Source organism: Lactuca sativa, chromosome 3 (genome assembly GCF_002870075.4).
Source record: "Lactuca sativa cultivar Salinas chromosome 3, Lsat_Salinas_v11, whole genome shotgun sequence".
NCBI lineage: Eukaryota > Viridiplantae > Streptophyta > Magnoliopsida > Asterales > Asteraceae > Lactuca > Lactuca sativa.
In genome coordinates, this window is record NC_056625.2 from 303,890,147 (window position 1) to 303,907,905 (window position 17,759).

Here is a 17,759-nt window from a genome sequence, read left to right on the forward strand (position 1 = left end):
CCAACCTTAATATGAGACAGAGGAGATGGTTGGTTGTGGTTAAAGATTTCGATTGCGAGATCCTGTACCATCTGGGCAAGGCTAGTGTGGTAGCTAACGCCTTAAGCCGCAGAGCAGAGAGTGCTCCGATCCGAGACGTTTGTATGAGGATGACAGTGATGAATCCTGTCTTACATATCATTAGAGTGGACCAGGTGGATGCCATGAGACCAGAAAACTGCAAAAAAGAGCGGGTAATAGGGTAGGTGTCCGAGTTTGTGATGGACAACCGAGGGCTTATGACCTCCCGAAGAAGGATTTGGGTACCCTATACAGGCGGAGCTCAGCATACCCTGATGGAGGAGTTGCATAGATCGAAATTCTTGATCCATCCCGGGGCCACTAAGATGTATTTAGACCTAAAGAGAGATTATTGGTGGCCCTGTATGAAGAGGGAGGTTGTGTGGGTAGTCGAGAGGTGCTTTACCTGTTGTAGGATCAAGGCCGAGCACCAGTGTCCACATGGCATGTTGCAGCCACTAGAGGTTCCCCAGTCGAAGTGGGAAAAAATTTCTATGGATTTTATCAAAAATTGTCGAGGACCGCACAGGGTGTTGACGCAATCTGGTTGATTGTGGACAAGTTGACGAAGAGCGCTCACTTTCTTGCTATTAGTGAGAGCTTTTCTGCGGAGAGGCTGGCAGAGATATATGTGAGAGAGGTGGTGGCTCGGCATGGGGTGCCGATATCGATCATGTCCGATCGGGATGTGCAGTTTACTTCCAGGTTTTGGAAGAAGTTTCATGAGGAGTTGGGCACGCGATTTCATTTTAGCACAGCTTACCACCCACAGACAGATGGACAGAGCGAGTAGACGATTAACACGCTCGAGGACATGCTTCGAGTGTGTGTGTTATCGACTTCGGAGGAAGTTGGGACACATACCTACCCCTGACTGAGTTGTCTTACAACAAGAACCACCATTCCAGTATCGACATGCCTCCTTTTGAGCTCCTTCATGGGAGGAGGTGTCGGACCCCTATTTGTTGTGGGGAGGTAGGGCATGAGTGATGGGTGACACTGAGATAGTGCTCACGACGACTAAGCAGATTCAGCAGGTAAGAAAAAGATTAATGACGGCTCAGACTTGCCAGAAGAATTTTGTGGATAGCATACAATCCGAACATGAGTTTCAGGTTGGAGATTTCGTTCTCCTGAGGGTATCCCCGTGCAAAGGGGTAATACGGTTTAGGATGAGTGGCAAGCTGGGGCCCCGATTTAACGCCCCTTTTAGGGTGGTCGCTAGAGTGGGTAAGGTAGCCTATCGCTTGGAGCTACATGCGGAGTTGAGTCGGATCCATAACGCTTTCCATGTGTCACGCTTGAGGAAGTGTGTGGCCGATGAGACAAAAGTGGTACCCTTAAAGGACATTTAAGTGGATGCGAGCCTGAATTATATTGAGGGACCTATCACGATTATGGGTCGAAAGGTGAAAGTGTTAAGGAACAACGAGGTACCCTTTGCTCAAGTTTAGAGGCAACATCGAAAAGGGTTTGAGATGACTTGGGAGCTAGAGTCATAGATACAGGAGCAGCATCCAGATTTATTTGGGGAGCATTACTTAGGGGGTGAAGTCTGATTCTAGTGGGGGAGAATTGTAGCATCTTGAGTCCAGGTATACCTCGAGAACCTTAGTCTTTTGGGCTATTGTCATTATTGGTCTTAAATATAAATGAGTGAGGAACGAGTATGCGGGGCGTACCTAAGGGTACGCTTAGCGTACTCGTTAGCGTGCATGCAACGCGGAGACCACCCAGTATACTAGGTGTACTCGTGAGTACCCCAGACGTCCTAGGCCCACAATGCAACCCTAATTTGGGGTGAGACCCCTATTAAAGGAACATGATGGCCTTATTTCTGGCTACCATTTCCGGAGCGAAAGCCCTAAGAGTGCCTTAATCTCCTTTCTAGAGCCTCTGTCTGTGTGTGTGTTTGAGTTTTGAAGGAGTATTTGTGTGGTTTTAAAGAGAAGAGAAGAAATTGAAGAAGGAGAGTTAGAATCCATGTTTCTAGATCTGAGTAAATGTGGGTGTGAAGCTTCTCTTTGAGGTATAAAGTTTTAGACTTTACCATTCCTTCTTATGAGTATGTTGTGATGAGCATTTTAGGGTTTTGTCCCATAAAGGTGGTGTCTTGATGATATCTTGAACTCTAGAGTCTAGGACCTACCCCTTTTGAGTGTATGAGTAGTGTGAAGCCATAAACATCCAATCTTGATTGGTGAAATCATTCCATGCAGGAGTTATAAGACATTTGGGACAAAGGAGTGTGCATTTTTGGAGGATGGTGACTTTCCAGCACGCGCAGTGTAGGGGTCGAGCACCCCCGATTTTGTAAGCAGCCGAATACGCCCAACATAGGGAGTTGGAACGTGCAGCGTACTCCTTGCTGTTGACTTTTGTTGACTTTTAGGGTTTGGTCAAGATTGGGGACTATTAGGCCTTGTAGGGGTAAAATGGTCTTTCACCCTTCTATGAGTTGAAGAAGGGTAAGTCTACCTTCTTGAGGGCCAATATTAATTAGGGATACTTGTTATGTGTTAGGCGAAGGCTAGATCGGTGAGTAGAGATCGAGATCCCGAGTGTAAGATTTTCATCCATTTTCTTATAAAGTGAGTCTTCTCATTATGCTTACCTTCAGTGGTAATATTTATGTGTGCCCATAGGGTCTTATATGTATGATCTCCACACTGAGATATCCTGGTATTTGTTTGTGTTATGCTTTCTATGTACTATATTGAGATGATGAGTCGAGGGACCAGAGGGTCCATCTTAGTTGTAGGACTGGAGGGACCCACTGAGACACATTGACCGGAGGGTCTCATAGAGCTATATCCTCAAGTGGCTAACGAGTTGTGTGTGGTATTTTGAGGAACTCACTAAGATTTGCGCTTACGTGTTATGTGTTATGTGTTTAATGTGGTTCCGAGGATCGCGGCAAGGCATCGGCGTGATTGTACACACTGGTGAGGAGTTATTTTACGATTCTGGGATTTATGTTTTATTATTTACATTTGAGACACTTGTGATTTTGAGAATAATGATTTGAGATATTTTGTGTTTAAAATGAGAAAATTTTGTTTTGAAAATTTTACATCGTTACATAGAGGCTGCGTGATCTTATCGCAGTCGAGGTTAGTCGCGACATACTTGAAGCTACCCTGGTGATCTTTTGTACCGTCAAGGAGGGCATCATGGAGATCATGGAGGATCAGATCAGATCTTTCCGAGCTAAGATTGCTGCAGGCTAGGTTAGGGACCGATCTCCCTCGTTCAGGGAGCTTAAGGCGTATGGAGCGCCTGAGTTCTATGGGGTCAGGGAACCCATCACTAGTCGAATTTGGATGGCAGACATGGAGAATGCCCAACACACGAGCTTTTTCCCCGTGGCGGAAAAGGTGTGGTTCACATCTTGTATGTTGATGGATCGAGCACGAGACTGGTAAGAGGAGGTTGCCTGAGAGGTGGGATCAGTAGGTGTGGCTGAGATGACTTGGGAGGAGTTTATGGGGAGGTTTGATCAGGAGTTTGAACCATCCATCATGATGCAACATTTGTGAGAGAGTTCTTTGATTTACCAAATGCTACCGAGATTGTAGCAGAGATCACCGCTATGTTTCAGGAGAGGGAACTATTGGTTATGCAGTATTCTGTGGATGAGGAGATAACGAAGACAACGTATCATTCCATGCTGAAGGATGACATTCTGGAGTTTGTGAGCTTTTCGGGGTGCAAGACCCAGAATGACATGGTAGAGAAGGCCCGAGAGCGGGAAATTGAGTTGGATCTCAAGACCAAGTGGAAGCTGGAGCAGGTTCAGGCAGCAATAGGTCAGGCCAAGAAGCCTAAGACCTCCGATCCTTCCAGCAGGGGCCAGCAGGATCATGGCCTGTGTTCCAAGTGTGGTAATCCATATAGTGGATCCTGTCTAGTAGCCGGCTCGGTGTGTTATGTATGTGGCCAGCTGGGTCACATGAGCTGGGATTGCCCCAAGAAGGGTTTGATTTATTTCCACTACAACCAGACCGGTCATAAAAAGGCCGATTGTCCGAGGTTGGATAGAGGAGGAGGAGCGGTGGAAGCGCATGCACCCGCCACGTTGAGGATTGTTGATGGTCACCTGATCAAGGCGGATGCTGCTATGGTGAAGAGTTGCACGTTTCAGCTGACTACCGAGGAGGCCCGAGCAGTGCCTGACGGCATGACTGGTATGTGATCTATTTTTGTCTTGTTTATTTTATTATTATGCTTATGCTATTATGATTTTATATAGCAACCTTTGTGGTCAATGGGTTGTCGGCTCAGATTCTTTTTGATTCGGAGGCTAACCGATCGTTTGTGTCTTTTGCATTCAACAAGAAGTTTGATGATGTTCCGGGGACTTTGGATTCCCCACTCGAGGTGGAGATTGTGGATAACCTCAGCGTGAGTGCTACGAGAGTATTTCAGAGTAGTGTTCTGAATATGTTTGGGGAGAGGTTTCCTATCGATTTGGTTCAGATTCCTTTGCGAGGATTGAAGGTAATAGTCAGGATGAATTGGTTATTAGATTAGTGTCTAAGGTTGTAACTATATTTGGTAAGTACTTGACCCGGTTGTGCATGGTCCTTTTGGGTTGCCTTCACCATAGCAACTTGACAGGATGATTTGTAAAGAGAGAAGAGATATTATTGTAAATATATTATGGGAGTAATATATTAAAGGAATAATAACATTATTTGATTGATATAAGTCATATATTAATTGAGAATTAATTTGGTGACTTAAAGAGGTTAATTGAGTAAAGGGGCATAAACTGTCAATGTGTGATAGTTGTGTTTTGGGCTATGTATCCGTATGGATATTAGGGTGGAAAGATTTTAGGGTTAGGACACCTTAAAATCAACCAAGCCTCATATCTAGGAGGATCTTTGGATTGCTTTGGTCCTAAGTTATTCAATTAGGGTTAAGGGTGTAACACTAGTATCTCATAGTATAAATAGACCCCTTGGGTGAGGGAAATCGATAATACTCTTGTAAGGAAGAAACCCTAGAGCCGATTTCTCACCTCCACTCTCTCTCTCAAGATCATCCTCTTTCTAGTTGGTGTTTGTAAGCCGTTAGAGGAGTGACAATTGTGACTCTAAGCTCCAAGAACAAGAAGTCTCAAGCAAGCAACTCAAGGTATTCTTCTAGATCCGATTTTATATGATATGATTCAATTGTTTACACTAGATCTAGAATTTTAAGCGTTAGATACATTGCATGTTCAATTAGAGAAACCTAGATCCAAGCATTAGGGTTTGCATGTGCACATAGAAAAGTTGTTGTGGCTCAAACCTATCAGTGGTATCAGAGCTTTGATTGATTTCTATTGAATTGATGGTTTGGTTAATTGCTTGTTGCTTGAAAAATCCTATTTTTATGCTTCTGACTGGTGAACTCGGCGAGTTCTAGCGCCATAAAGAGTCAATTTTGGGATTTCTTGCTGTTTTGCTTGAGGATACATGCCTTAATTGTTTTGGGTCATTAAAATTAGAATTTTATGATATATTGGAGTATATTCTTGACCAATCAAAAGACAATTACCATTTAATTGAATAATAATTTCCTTAAATGATAATAATTGATTATTTGAATTGAATTGGTGAATCGTCTTGCAAGTAATGTTGATTAGATGAAATTTAAATAATCTAATTAGTTGATTTGTATTATTTGCTATTTGATCCTTATGTTTTAAAAAGTTTAAAACATGTCCTGAAGTTTTTTTTTGAAATTTAAGTTTTTTGATTAAAAGTTTAATTTGAATAATTTAAATTTCAAACCCTTGAATTTTACAAGTTTAAAATTCAACACTATACTAATATATTATTAGAAGCTTAATATATATATATATATATATATATATATATATATATATATATATATATATATAATTTAAAAGTGCTAGTCTTACTGTTAGTATGCCTCATTTACGAAGCCAGTCTATAAGGTGGGTATAAGGTTGCTGCCTATAAACTGGCGCTTAATGGGTGTACACTCACACCCACCGCTTGCTTGACTAGTGGAGGGTCGTTAGCCGAATGGGTAGGATAGGGCAATCCTCTCCTCATTAATAAGTATAATGTATCTATATAATGTAAGTAAATGTATTTCATAAAATTCCCAATCTTAGTTACTTTAGGAAAAGTGAATTGATGCAATCCCATGAAAACACTTTGCACCCTTGTTAAGATATTAGTGGAGCGTGTGTGGTTAACGGCCATACTAATTAGTTCTAAGCAAAGGTGGAAAAGGGTGATTTATTGTTTGTCATAGTTCGATGGAGTGTGTGTGGTTTACCAACACATCGAATAGATGACTATAACAATGAAGGCACCATGTAGATTTGCATGGTTATTCACACCCGCTTTGAGATCCTCGGCATCCCTGTCACAAGCTAGAGGGGCATATCGAGATTTAAACATGCCACTGAAAGGTTCAATGAATCTCAAAGAAATCTAGGAATTCTCAATACATTTAAACTTAAGCTTGTGTTAATCATGGTGAAGAATTAGTGAATCGTCATTCACTTACCTCCAAATTATTTGCATGTCGGATTACGGTATCCCTTTTCTAATGTGTAAATAATGTTGTTGGGCCCTAGACCTAATTTTCTATTTTGGGTGTTAACTAGGGGCTTAAATATAATCAAACTTTGTTCCTTTCTATTGGTAGATGTCTAACGCGAACAACGCTGCTGCTAGCTCATTCACGCTAATGAGCCTTTGTCAAAAAGTGACTTTTAACGGATCGAACTTTAGCAAATAGATAAGATACATTCGCACGATTGCGCGTTACAAGGACAAAGAGTATGTTCTCAATGAGAAGCTCGAAAAGTTCAATCCAGAAATTGCTAATCCGAAGAAATGGCTGTCTTTGAGACCCATAAGCGTGATGCAAAGAAAGTCCATTGCATCATGCTAGCCACAATGAACCCCGAACTCCAAAAATCCTATGAGGACATGTATCCTTATGAGATACATCTAGACTTGATGGAAAGATACCACCAACACGCGAGGCAAGAGCGTTATGAGATCATAACGAATATGATCACTGCTAAAATGGGAAGTGGAGAGTCTCTAACCGTCCACTTGCAAAAGATGCAAAGGTATGTTGATCATCTTCGCAAGTTGAATGTCAACTTTGGGGAAGATTTGGCTACCCTCATGCTACCATCAATTTAGGATGACCTACCACATGAACAAGGAAGAGGTCACCCTAAGGAAACTCCAAGGGCTCCTATGGCCTGCTGAGAACAACCTTAAGGACAAGTCTGTTGAACTAACTCCCAATCCACCCGCTGCTCCTGTTTTGGCTATTGGACAGGGAATGAGAAAGAAGAGGAAGGATTCTTCAAAGAACCACCGCAAGAGAAAGTCCCAAGATGGTTCCTCTTCTAGTAGGACCAAGGTTGATCCTGCTAAGACAAACACAAACCCAAAGGAGGCAGAGTGCCATCATTACCACAAAATAGGGCATTGGAAGAGAAGATACCCAGAATATCTGCAAGCCATCAAGGATGGGAAGATCAAGCCATCTTTCACAGGTATTTACACAATTAAATCTAATGATTCATCTCATGCTATTTCTTGGGTTCTTAATACAGGATGTGGTTATCACATTTGTGCTGATTTGCAGGGACTAGGAAGAAATAGGGATGTGGAGCGTGGAAGAATAAATCTAATCATGGGGAACAGAAGATTGTTGCCTGTGACCAAGATTGGAGCGTATTCTTTAGTTCTTAGTAGTGGATTGAATTTACATTTAAATAATTGTTGCTACTCGCCAGATATGGAAAGAATCAACATTTCTTTTAATGGTTTATTTAGACAAGGATTTAGATATTCGTTCAATAATCAGAATGGTTCGATTTATGCTTATCTAAATGGAGTTTTATAATTTGAAGCAATGTCTTGTAATGGAATTTATGAAACTGTTATGGTTGTAGATAACCTAGGAAATGATGTGTTGTGTATGGATTCTTCCAATAGTATGGATAGAGCATCCTTGTGGCATTGTCTTCTTGGACATGTCAACAAGAAGTGCATAGCCCAACTACAAAAGGATGGAGTGTTGGATTCATTCAACCATAGGGAAGATGACACGTGCGAATCTTTTTTACTTGGAAAGATGACCAAGTCACCCTTCACTGGCACTTGTGAGAGGGGTAAGGGTTTATTGGATCTCATACACACCGACGTGTGTGGGCCCTTTTGATCCACCACAAAGGATGGGAACCGCTTCTACGTGACTTTCACCGATGATTATAGTAGATATGGGTATATTTACTTAATCGCACAAGTCAGAAATGTTTGAAAAGTTCAAAGAGTTCAAACATGAAGTGGAGAATCAATTGGGCAGGAAAATCAAGATGCTTCGATCCGATCGAGGAGGAGAGTACCTTTGTCTTGAATTCCATGACTATCTCAAGGAATGCAGACTACTTTTGCAATTGAAGCCACCTAGGACACCACAATTGAACGGTGTGGCAGAAAGGCATAATCGAAACCTATTAGACATGGTTCATTCTATGATGAGTCGTGCTTCACTACCTATCTCTTTCTGGGGGTATGCCTTAGAGACTGCCGCCCATATCCTTAACCGAGTCCCTACAATGAAGGTTGCCAAAACACCTCACAAGATGTGGACAGGGAAAGCTCCCTAGTTGGCACATATCAAGGTTTGGGGCGGTGAAGTTTTTGTAAGATGAGAAACTCACGAAAAGCTTGAACCTCGTAGTGAGCGGTGTATTTTCATCGGCTACTTGCAGAAATCCTTTGAATATCTCTTCTATAGACCGAGTGAAAATGTTGTCTTGATTGTGAGGAGAGGGGTTTTCCGAGAGTAGGAGGCAAATCGATCTTGAAGAGATTTAAGAGTCGAGCTATGAAGGAGCCTCTAATGCTGGCGCTCAACCCGATGAGGAAACTCCGGTTGAACCAATTGATGAGTCCTTACCTCTTAGACGTTCCGAAAGAGTTAGAGTTCAACCCCATTTTTATGGATTTCATATTACTACCGAAGGGGACACGTATATTAGTGCTGGTACACTAATAAATCCAGATGAACCTAATAGCTATAAGGAAGCCATGGCAGGCCCAGATTCTGTGAAATGGAAAGAGGTAATGGACAACGAGATTCAGTCCATGTATGACAACCAAGTTTAGAATTTGGTTGACAACGTGCCCGTACGTAAGACGGTTGGGTGCAAATGGATCTTCAATAAGAAGACCGACATGGATGGGAATGTACACACATATAAGGCACCACTGGTTGCGAAGGGCTTTACTCAAACTCCCGAAGTTTACTATGACGAGACCTTTTCGCCAGTTGCTAAGATAAAGTCTATTAGGCTGATGCTAGCCATTGCTGCATTTCATGATTATGAGATATGGCAGATGGATGTCAAGACCGCTTTCCTTAATGAGAAGTTGGCTGAGGATGCTTATATGGATCAGCCAGATGGTTTTGTCGATCCGAAGCATCCCAATACAGTGTGCAAGCTTAAGAAGTCCATTTATGGACCTAAGCAAGCATCTCACAGATGGAATCTTTGCTTCGATGAGAAAGTCAAAGAGTTTGGATTTGTACGAAGTGAAGATGAATCATGTGTATATGTCAAGGCCATTGGGAGTATAGTGAGCTTCCTCGTTTTGTATGTCGATGACATACTGCTCATAGGAAACGACATCCCGACTCTGCAGGAGGTTAAGACCTGGCTCAGGAAGTGCTTCGCTATGAAGGACCTCGGAGAGGCTTCCTATATTTTTGGGAATAAGGATAGTGAGAGAACGAAGTAAGAGACTAATAGGACTTAGTCAGAATACTTACTTGGATAAGGTACTAAAACGTTTTAGTATGGAAAACTCGAAGAAGGGAGAACTACCGATACAGAGTAATGCCAAATTGAGTAAGACTCAAAGTCCGAGTACAAAAGCCGAGATAGCTGAGATGAGCTGAGTACCCTACGCTTCTGCAGTTGGCTCAATCATATATGGTATGACTTGTACTCGCCCTGATGTGGCCTTTGCCTTGAGCATGGTCAGTAGATATCAAGGGAACCCTGACAGAGCTCATTGGATGGCGGTCAAGAATATACTTAAGTACCTTCGGAGGACCAAAGAATGGCTTTTAGTCCTCGGAGGGAGTAGTGAATTAAAGGTACGAGGGTATAGTAATGCAAGCTTCCAGACCGACAGGGACAACCACTGTTCGCAGTCGAGCTGGGTCTTTACCCTTAATGTAGCAGCAGTGACTTGGAAAAGTTCCAAGAAAGAGACCATAGCTAATTCAACGTGCGAATCAGAGTACATTGCGCACGAGCGAAGCGTCACAGAGGCGATGTGGTTGAAGAACTTCATTGGTGACCTTGGAGTTGTGCCTGCCATAAAGGAGCCTATGGAAATTTTCTGTGATAATGAAGGAGCGGTTGCCTTGACCAAGGAACCGAGGGATCATGGTAGATCTCGACATATCGAGTAGAAGAAGGAAACCTGGTAGTAAAGAAGGTATCTTCAGAAGACAACCCAACAGATCCGTTTACGAAGGGACCGAGTAGGGTTAAGCATTTGCAGCACGCTAGGAGCATTGGGCTGAAAGACGATATTAGTTTAGATTAGATAGTTTGGAAACATGTAATAGATAAATGTAATTGAAATTTTATGACAAAATAAAGGAGTATTATTTATAAGTAAAGCTACTATCTTATGTTAATTGTTTAACTATTATTTCACTTCGCATGTTTTGACTTCCTGAATAATTGAGTTATTAAGAATAATCGACTTATTCGAATGTTCCACAATCGTTCATATGTTGGAAGTAGGTATGAATGAAGATTGTCATGAATTGGTGTGTAGATTGTCTAAAAGGTATTAGACATAACAAAGGTTTGTTGCAACGTTCATGAGTGCTTATGAACAAGTTTTGAGCATTGGAATAAACCCACGCTTGCTGGAATCACTTTATGGAACGTAACGCAAGTGATCGCAAGACGATAATATCATATGGTATTAAAATCAAGATATATGGTTTATTGTTTATTAATTGGTTGTGCATTGACAATGCAAAACCACATCAGTAAATTGATGTCATAAAACACATTGTTGTGTACAGTTGATTAGTAAATAAGTAAATGCATATAAGTCGAAGTTTATCTGTTACTTTTATCCTAAGAGGGTAAAAGCGATATCATGGACCTTCGATGATTTTATTTGAATTATGTGTCGGCCCCAGTCAGGACTAAATTGATGTGTTGAATTAAGTTCTATGTCAAATGAATCTGAGATCGAGAAACCAATTGTTGGACAATAAGTTCCATGAGATTGTCTGCACAATATCGAAACAGAGGACTATACGATCCCTTATCTAAAGGACAGGATACTGATAAGATCAGAGTTTGACAATGTCTTTGAGAGCTATGATTGCTAATCGGATTGTGTTTGCATATATAGTTACTAGACTTATCCAAGTGGGAGACTGTTGGATTAGTGTCTAAGGCTGTAACTATATTTGGTAAGTACTTGACCCGGTTATGCATGGTCCTTTTGGGTTGCCTTCACCATAACAACTTGACAGGATGATTTGTAAAGAGAGAAGAGATATTATTGTTAATATATTATGAGAGTAATATATTATAGGAATAATAATATTATTTTATTGATATAAGTCATACATTAATTGAGAATTAATTTGGTGACTCATCTCATTCCATCACCGGACCTCCCTACTATCCAATATTAACCCTGACTCTTAGTCTGGAATAATGAGATCACACCTAGACCTTGCCTTGCCAATAGGGCTTGAGTGACTACATCTCCAAGATGTGATCACACCTAGACCATGCCTTGCCAATAGGGCTTGAGTGACCTTAAACTTTTCAAGAACTTGTGGGTTAGGGAGATTGGTTGGAGGTGGAGAAAGAAGTATGATATCCATGGGACATCATCTTCATTAGGAAACCTTGTTTCAAGAGATTTGGGAAGATCATAGGTGTCTATTACAGACATCTTTTGGGAGATATTCAAGATAGTTGATTTAAAGTCCTTAATATGACACCCAATATGAAATATTAAGGCTAGGACCCAACAAACTATTTTATAACTTAGAAGAGGTATGCCGTAATCCAAGCTATAAAATATTTGAAGGTAGGTGAATGACGATTCACCAATTTCCACCAAGATAAACGAAATGTATTATTAGGTTTTAATTGGTTTTGAAACTCCTAGATCTTTGAGATTCATCGAACTTTTCAAAGGCATGTTTCAATCTCGAGTGTGCCCTTCAGGTTTTGTGACTGGGATGCCGAGGATCACAAAACAAGGTGTGAAGTAACCATGCAAATCACTTGGTACCCTTAATAAATTACCCCTCAATCGATGTGCCGGTTAACCACACACGCTCCATCGATACTATGATAAATATTAAGTCACCCTTTACCTACCTTGTTAAGTCCAAGTTAGTGTGCCGGTTAACCACACACGCTCCACTAACGACTTAGACAAAGTGTAAAGTGTAATTTCATGGGTTAGCACCTTATTCACATTTTTCCTAAGTAACTAAGATTGGGTATTATTAAGAGTTTAGTTACTTAGTATTATCATTAAATACTTTTAATGAAGGGAGAATTATGGTCTTGTCAAACCCGTTCGGCTAACGACCCTCCACCGGTCAAGCAAGCGGTGGGTGAGAGTGGACACCCATTAAGTTGCCATTTTATAGGCAACAACCTTATACCCACCTTATAGACCGGCTTCGTGAATGAGGCGTACTAGCGGTAAGACTGACTTTACTCTTATACATATATATATTATTAACTTATAATATTATAAAGTATAAGGGTTGAATTTTAACTTTTAAAATTCTAAGGGCTAACTTGGAATTAAAGTATTCATACTTGAAAACTTTTTCAAATTCCAAAACTTGAGGGCAAGTTTTGAAACTATTCAAAACTAATTAATTCCATAACTTATGTGTTTAAACTAGTTTTAATCCAAAAAGTCTTCAAGTTCCATAACTTGAGGACAAGTTATGGAAGACTTTAAACTAATAAAAGAACTAACTTTTTCTTTATTTTATAACTTATGGATTTAATTATGGTTACATATTTTTCTTTAATGAAGTGACTCTTGAACTTCCATAACTTGAGGACAAGTTATGGAGTCATAAAAAAAAAATTATTCAATGACACAAGACTCTTCATTTTGTAACCATTGCCAACTTTTATGAATTTTATGAGTCTTTAATGTGACTCTTCATGTAACTTGAGGACAAGTTACACAAACACATTTTATACTCAACTCTTAGATTAAAATGGATTGAAAACAACTATTTCAATTAACTTTTCTATTAATCTAAGCAACTCATAAGAACAAGATAATCAAATCAAACTTTTTCATGTAATTAGTCTAAACCTTAAACTAATACAAAACATGAATCTATTGACAATTATCTTTGAAAATGGATTAGCATGAACATTACCACACCAAAATCAAGTTTATAAGTTCAAAAACAACTTAGGGTAACGTTCCTAGTCCATTTCTAGCCAAAAACCTCGAATATATGCTGTCTGGGGCTCCTACTCGGCGAGTGGCATGAACCTACTCGGCGAGTAGGATGATTTTACTCATGTACTCGGCGAGTTCATCAGTGGACTCGGTGAGTACAGTGCCCAGAAAGCCAGAAAATCGAGTTTTTCAGCATTTTTCAGCAATTTGCATCAAGTATAAGAGAAAGCAAGCCTAGGCTCTGATACCACTGTTGGGTTTTGAGCATTCTAACACTCCTAAGTGTACATGCAACCCTAAATACCTTGGATCTATGTTTTCTCTATTATACATGCAAATAAGAACTTCCAAGGTATTATCCTAATCTAGCATACAAAACAATGAATGTAACAAGATAGAATACATACCTCTTGATGTAGAAAGTCTTCATAAAGCTTGAGTGCCTAGTGCCCCAAGTGTGACACCTCAAATGGTTCACACAACACCAAATACACATGGAATGACTTGAGAGAATTCTACACTTCATGAAAATCGGCTAGCCCTTTCTTACTCTCTCTAGTGGCCGATTTTTCCTAAGAATGTGATCTTTATATAGTGTTACAATTAGGGTAAACTCTTAATTGTCATGGCTTTCTATTTCCTTGGATCCATGGGTTCAAATACACCATGGAGCATCCATGAACCATCTTATGGGTTTTAGCCCAACTTGATTATCCATGGAGCATTAGCCCACTATACAAGTATGGATGGTTTACAAAATCAACCCAGATATTTAATTAGTCTTCTTTTGATCATTTAATTAATCCTAGATTAATTCTTGATCAATACTAATTAAATAATCTCATTATTCTTATTATTAATATACTAGAACTTATAATATATTAATAACCATAAGTGTCTTATTTCTCTCATTTAGTCTATCCAAGTGCATGATGCCATGCAACCCAAATGGACCATGCCGGGTCGGGTCAAGTCTTACCAATTATAGTTATGGACTTAGACATTAATCCAACAATTACACGGGGTGTACCTCCTTGGTACGCTCAGCGTACTCAAGCGCACATGAAACTGATTGGAGACCTCAACCTTCAAATAATGGGAAAGCTTTGAGCCTTATACCTTCAAATGATGCTCTAGCCCCAAGAAAGCTCAAATCCAAAGCCTGGACTTCAACTCCATTCTCTTCCATGCTCCTTCTTAACTCCAAAGAGCCCACAATAACACAGATAAGCTCAACATGGCCACCCACAAGCTCAAGAATAGATATTAGGGTTTGAGAGGGTTTATTGACTGAGGAAGGTGGCTAGAAATGAGACCATATCATTCTTTAAACATGGACACTACTCGAATTAGGGTTTCCCTATTTGCCTAGTACGCCCAGCATCCCCTCTGGTACGCCCAGCGTACTAGGTGGTCCTTGCGTCCATTCCACACTAATAGGTACGCTAAGCGTACCCACACTTACGCCGAGCGTACCTGATTGGCAACTATTTCTCAATAAGGACCAAACTTGCTATAACTTCCAAACTATCATAGCTTCTTTGATATAACTTTGATTCCAAAGATCCTTGCTGAGAGAAAAAGTTTGAGACACACTTGAACAAACGTTAGAACAAGTATATAGCGGAATAGTTAATCTCGAAGGATCAAAAGCTCAACAATAATATTAAGAGTTAGAAGTTAGAGAGTTAGTTGCGGAAAAGTAAAGAACTGTAAATAAAAACAATTGTTATATCAAGTATACACATAAGCATATTCATAACGAGGAATGCACTCAAACCAAGTTAATATGTGAGATCAAACTTAGTGATTAAGTCACACGAGACTTGCTCCGAAGAGATATGATGATTGATTATGTGAGTAAGAGAATTTGATAAGTAAGATAGAAATTGAACTTTCAGAAGTATATTAGAAATGGATAAGATGCTCACTGTATTTTTCATCGTGTTTTTAATACATGAGAATGAGCTCTATTTATATAGACTCAAAAGATAACAGATTTACAACTCTAAGATTAGCCGTGCAAGGCATACTAGACAATAGAGTGTTTTACAATAAAGACAAAGTAATCTAAGGAAAGACAGAGACTACAGTGCTTGAAGACTTCGGATGATTATTGACGAGGAGACTGCTTGACTGCGGTGGCATGAAGGCTGCAGTAGCTGAAGTTCAAGAGGGTCACTTATTTTTGCTTTAACAATTCCCCTAAGTGACCTCTTTAACTTTGATTGGCTATCAAGTTTAAGGAACTTGATCAAGATCCACCAAAAATTTTTGATGTTCTCCAACCAGTGAATTCTTCTAAGTATTTGAAACTTGACCTCTGTGGTAGTATACTTCGATTTTTCAACTGCGTTTCGGCAGATGTCAAGTTGTTTTCTGGTGAGACGATGCATGGCAGTCATAAAGATTAAATATCTGACATTGTCTGTCTTTCTCTAGAAAATGACTCCTAACTCAGGATAGTTGGTTGCACTCAAAGATCTTTCTTCAAAGCCTTCGGTAGGCATCGATGCGGGGTCAAGCGGTGGTAGATCGACAATCTTGGAGATGGTGGGGTGAACGTCTGCATCGATCTAGGCGAAGTCACAGACTGTTTCCTTAAGAAAGGTACTGGCCCTTTCAAGTGCAACTTTCATCTTCAGATGCTTCTCAGACTTGTGCTGAAACACCTTGGCGATGAGAAAAACTTCTTCAGGGTTCATGCATGGAGAATCAGCCTGGGTGTGGATGTAGTCGTGTTCCCTCCTGGTTAAGGTGTACTTGATGAACTCAGCCACCATGAACTTCCGGATATTCTAACTTTTAACTACGAATGGTCTATCGTTAGACCATATATGCTCAACGGGAGAGGCATGCTTAGCATAGAATTGGCTAAGTCTCTCAAATTCCATTGGATGTCTTTTCTCGTCAGGATGGTTGCGGTAAAATTGCTCAAATATAGTGAAGTATCTGGCATTTGGTGAGATTGGGACATCCCAGTAACCGTCTGAGGGGAGTTCCACATAGGTAAGATGAGGGACGTAGTCATCATCAAGTAGTCTTATATGGGGATTGGCCCAAGAGTTTATTAGGGACTCATCAATGACCGTGTCGAATCCGTAAAGTCTCCATACTTCTTCAAAAAGCTTGGCTGCTCTCCAATCACTTTTTCTTTAAGCAGTGGTAGGAGAGTCGTTTGAGCTCGGAGAAGACATATATACCTCCAGATTCTTGAAGTGCGCGGGAGTCTCTAGTTGTTTAGGAGCAATTTCAATTTGAGAAGGGGAGTTATGAGGTGGTGTGTGATGAGATGGTTGTAGTGAGGGTTGCTTTTCAAGTTGCGGTGAGGACTGTGGTGTGGGAATTTTTTCAGTAGAGACTATGGGAGTTTGATGGTGTGAGAGGGATTGGTTGGAATGATGGACTTCTTTACTTCCCCCTCTTGAGGATTTCAGACCAGGAGCCTCCTCAAGCCATTGACGAAGGCCATCTACCTTGTCAAACACCATTTGAAATTGTGCTTTGAGGGCTTATGCCAAATGTTGATTATTGGGAATGGAGGGATTGAAGATAGTTTATGGATCTCCTTGGTTATTTGAAGAATTTCTGGACCATGGAAGTTGGCAGATAGTGATCGTTGCAATCTGTTGATAGTTGTTTGGAGAACGGAGGTTGCAGACTCATAAGCAGTATGAGTCTCAGCAATCAACTTCTCAGAGTGTGATGCTTGATCCGCAATGGCTACTTGCAGATTGGTTTTCATTGCGGTAACCTCAGAGATGAGGCGTTCTGCAGCAGCCATAAATTCCTTATGATCAACTTGACGATTATTATCAAGTGATCTGATCCCCATTTCAACCTTCATAGAGATGCGCTCCACAACCATTCTCTCTCTGGTTTCCAGCCTTTCTATTCTTTTCATCAGGGACTACGGTCCAGGAATGTCTTCAGGTTGCGATTGATTTGGCTTAACTGCAGCTAAGATTTGATCTACCTTAGCCTGGAGACTGAGAAATTCCTTCGTAGTCACTGCCTCCTTCTTCTTCTTCTTCTTCTTCTTCTTCTTCTTCTTCTTTTCCTTTGGCTTAGAGGTGGAGTGATGAGAACCACTAGACTCTTCATCTTCATCAAAAATCATCAGATCGCCATCAGAAGGAGAGGGTTTGTTTACCTCTTATCCTTCGTCATCATCGAAGCCAAAAATGGGAGCAAAGC

General features: G+C 40.6%; 1 protein-coding gene across 1 annotated transcript; it reads left to right on the top strand.

Annotated features, from left to right (window-relative positions):
- The first annotated feature begins 3,652 nt into the window (after positions 1-3,652).
- On the top strand, positions 3,653-4,593 carry LOC111914820 (uncharacterized). Its single transcript, XM_023910527.1, has 3 exons — positions 3,653-3,982; positions 4,079-4,247; positions 4,313-4,593. Exons 1-3 carry the CDS (start codon positions 3,653-3,655, stop codon positions 4,591-4,593), a joined length of 780 nt encoding a protein of 259 aa, XP_023766295.1.
- The last annotated feature ends 13,166 nt before the right edge of the window (positions 4,594-17,759 follow it).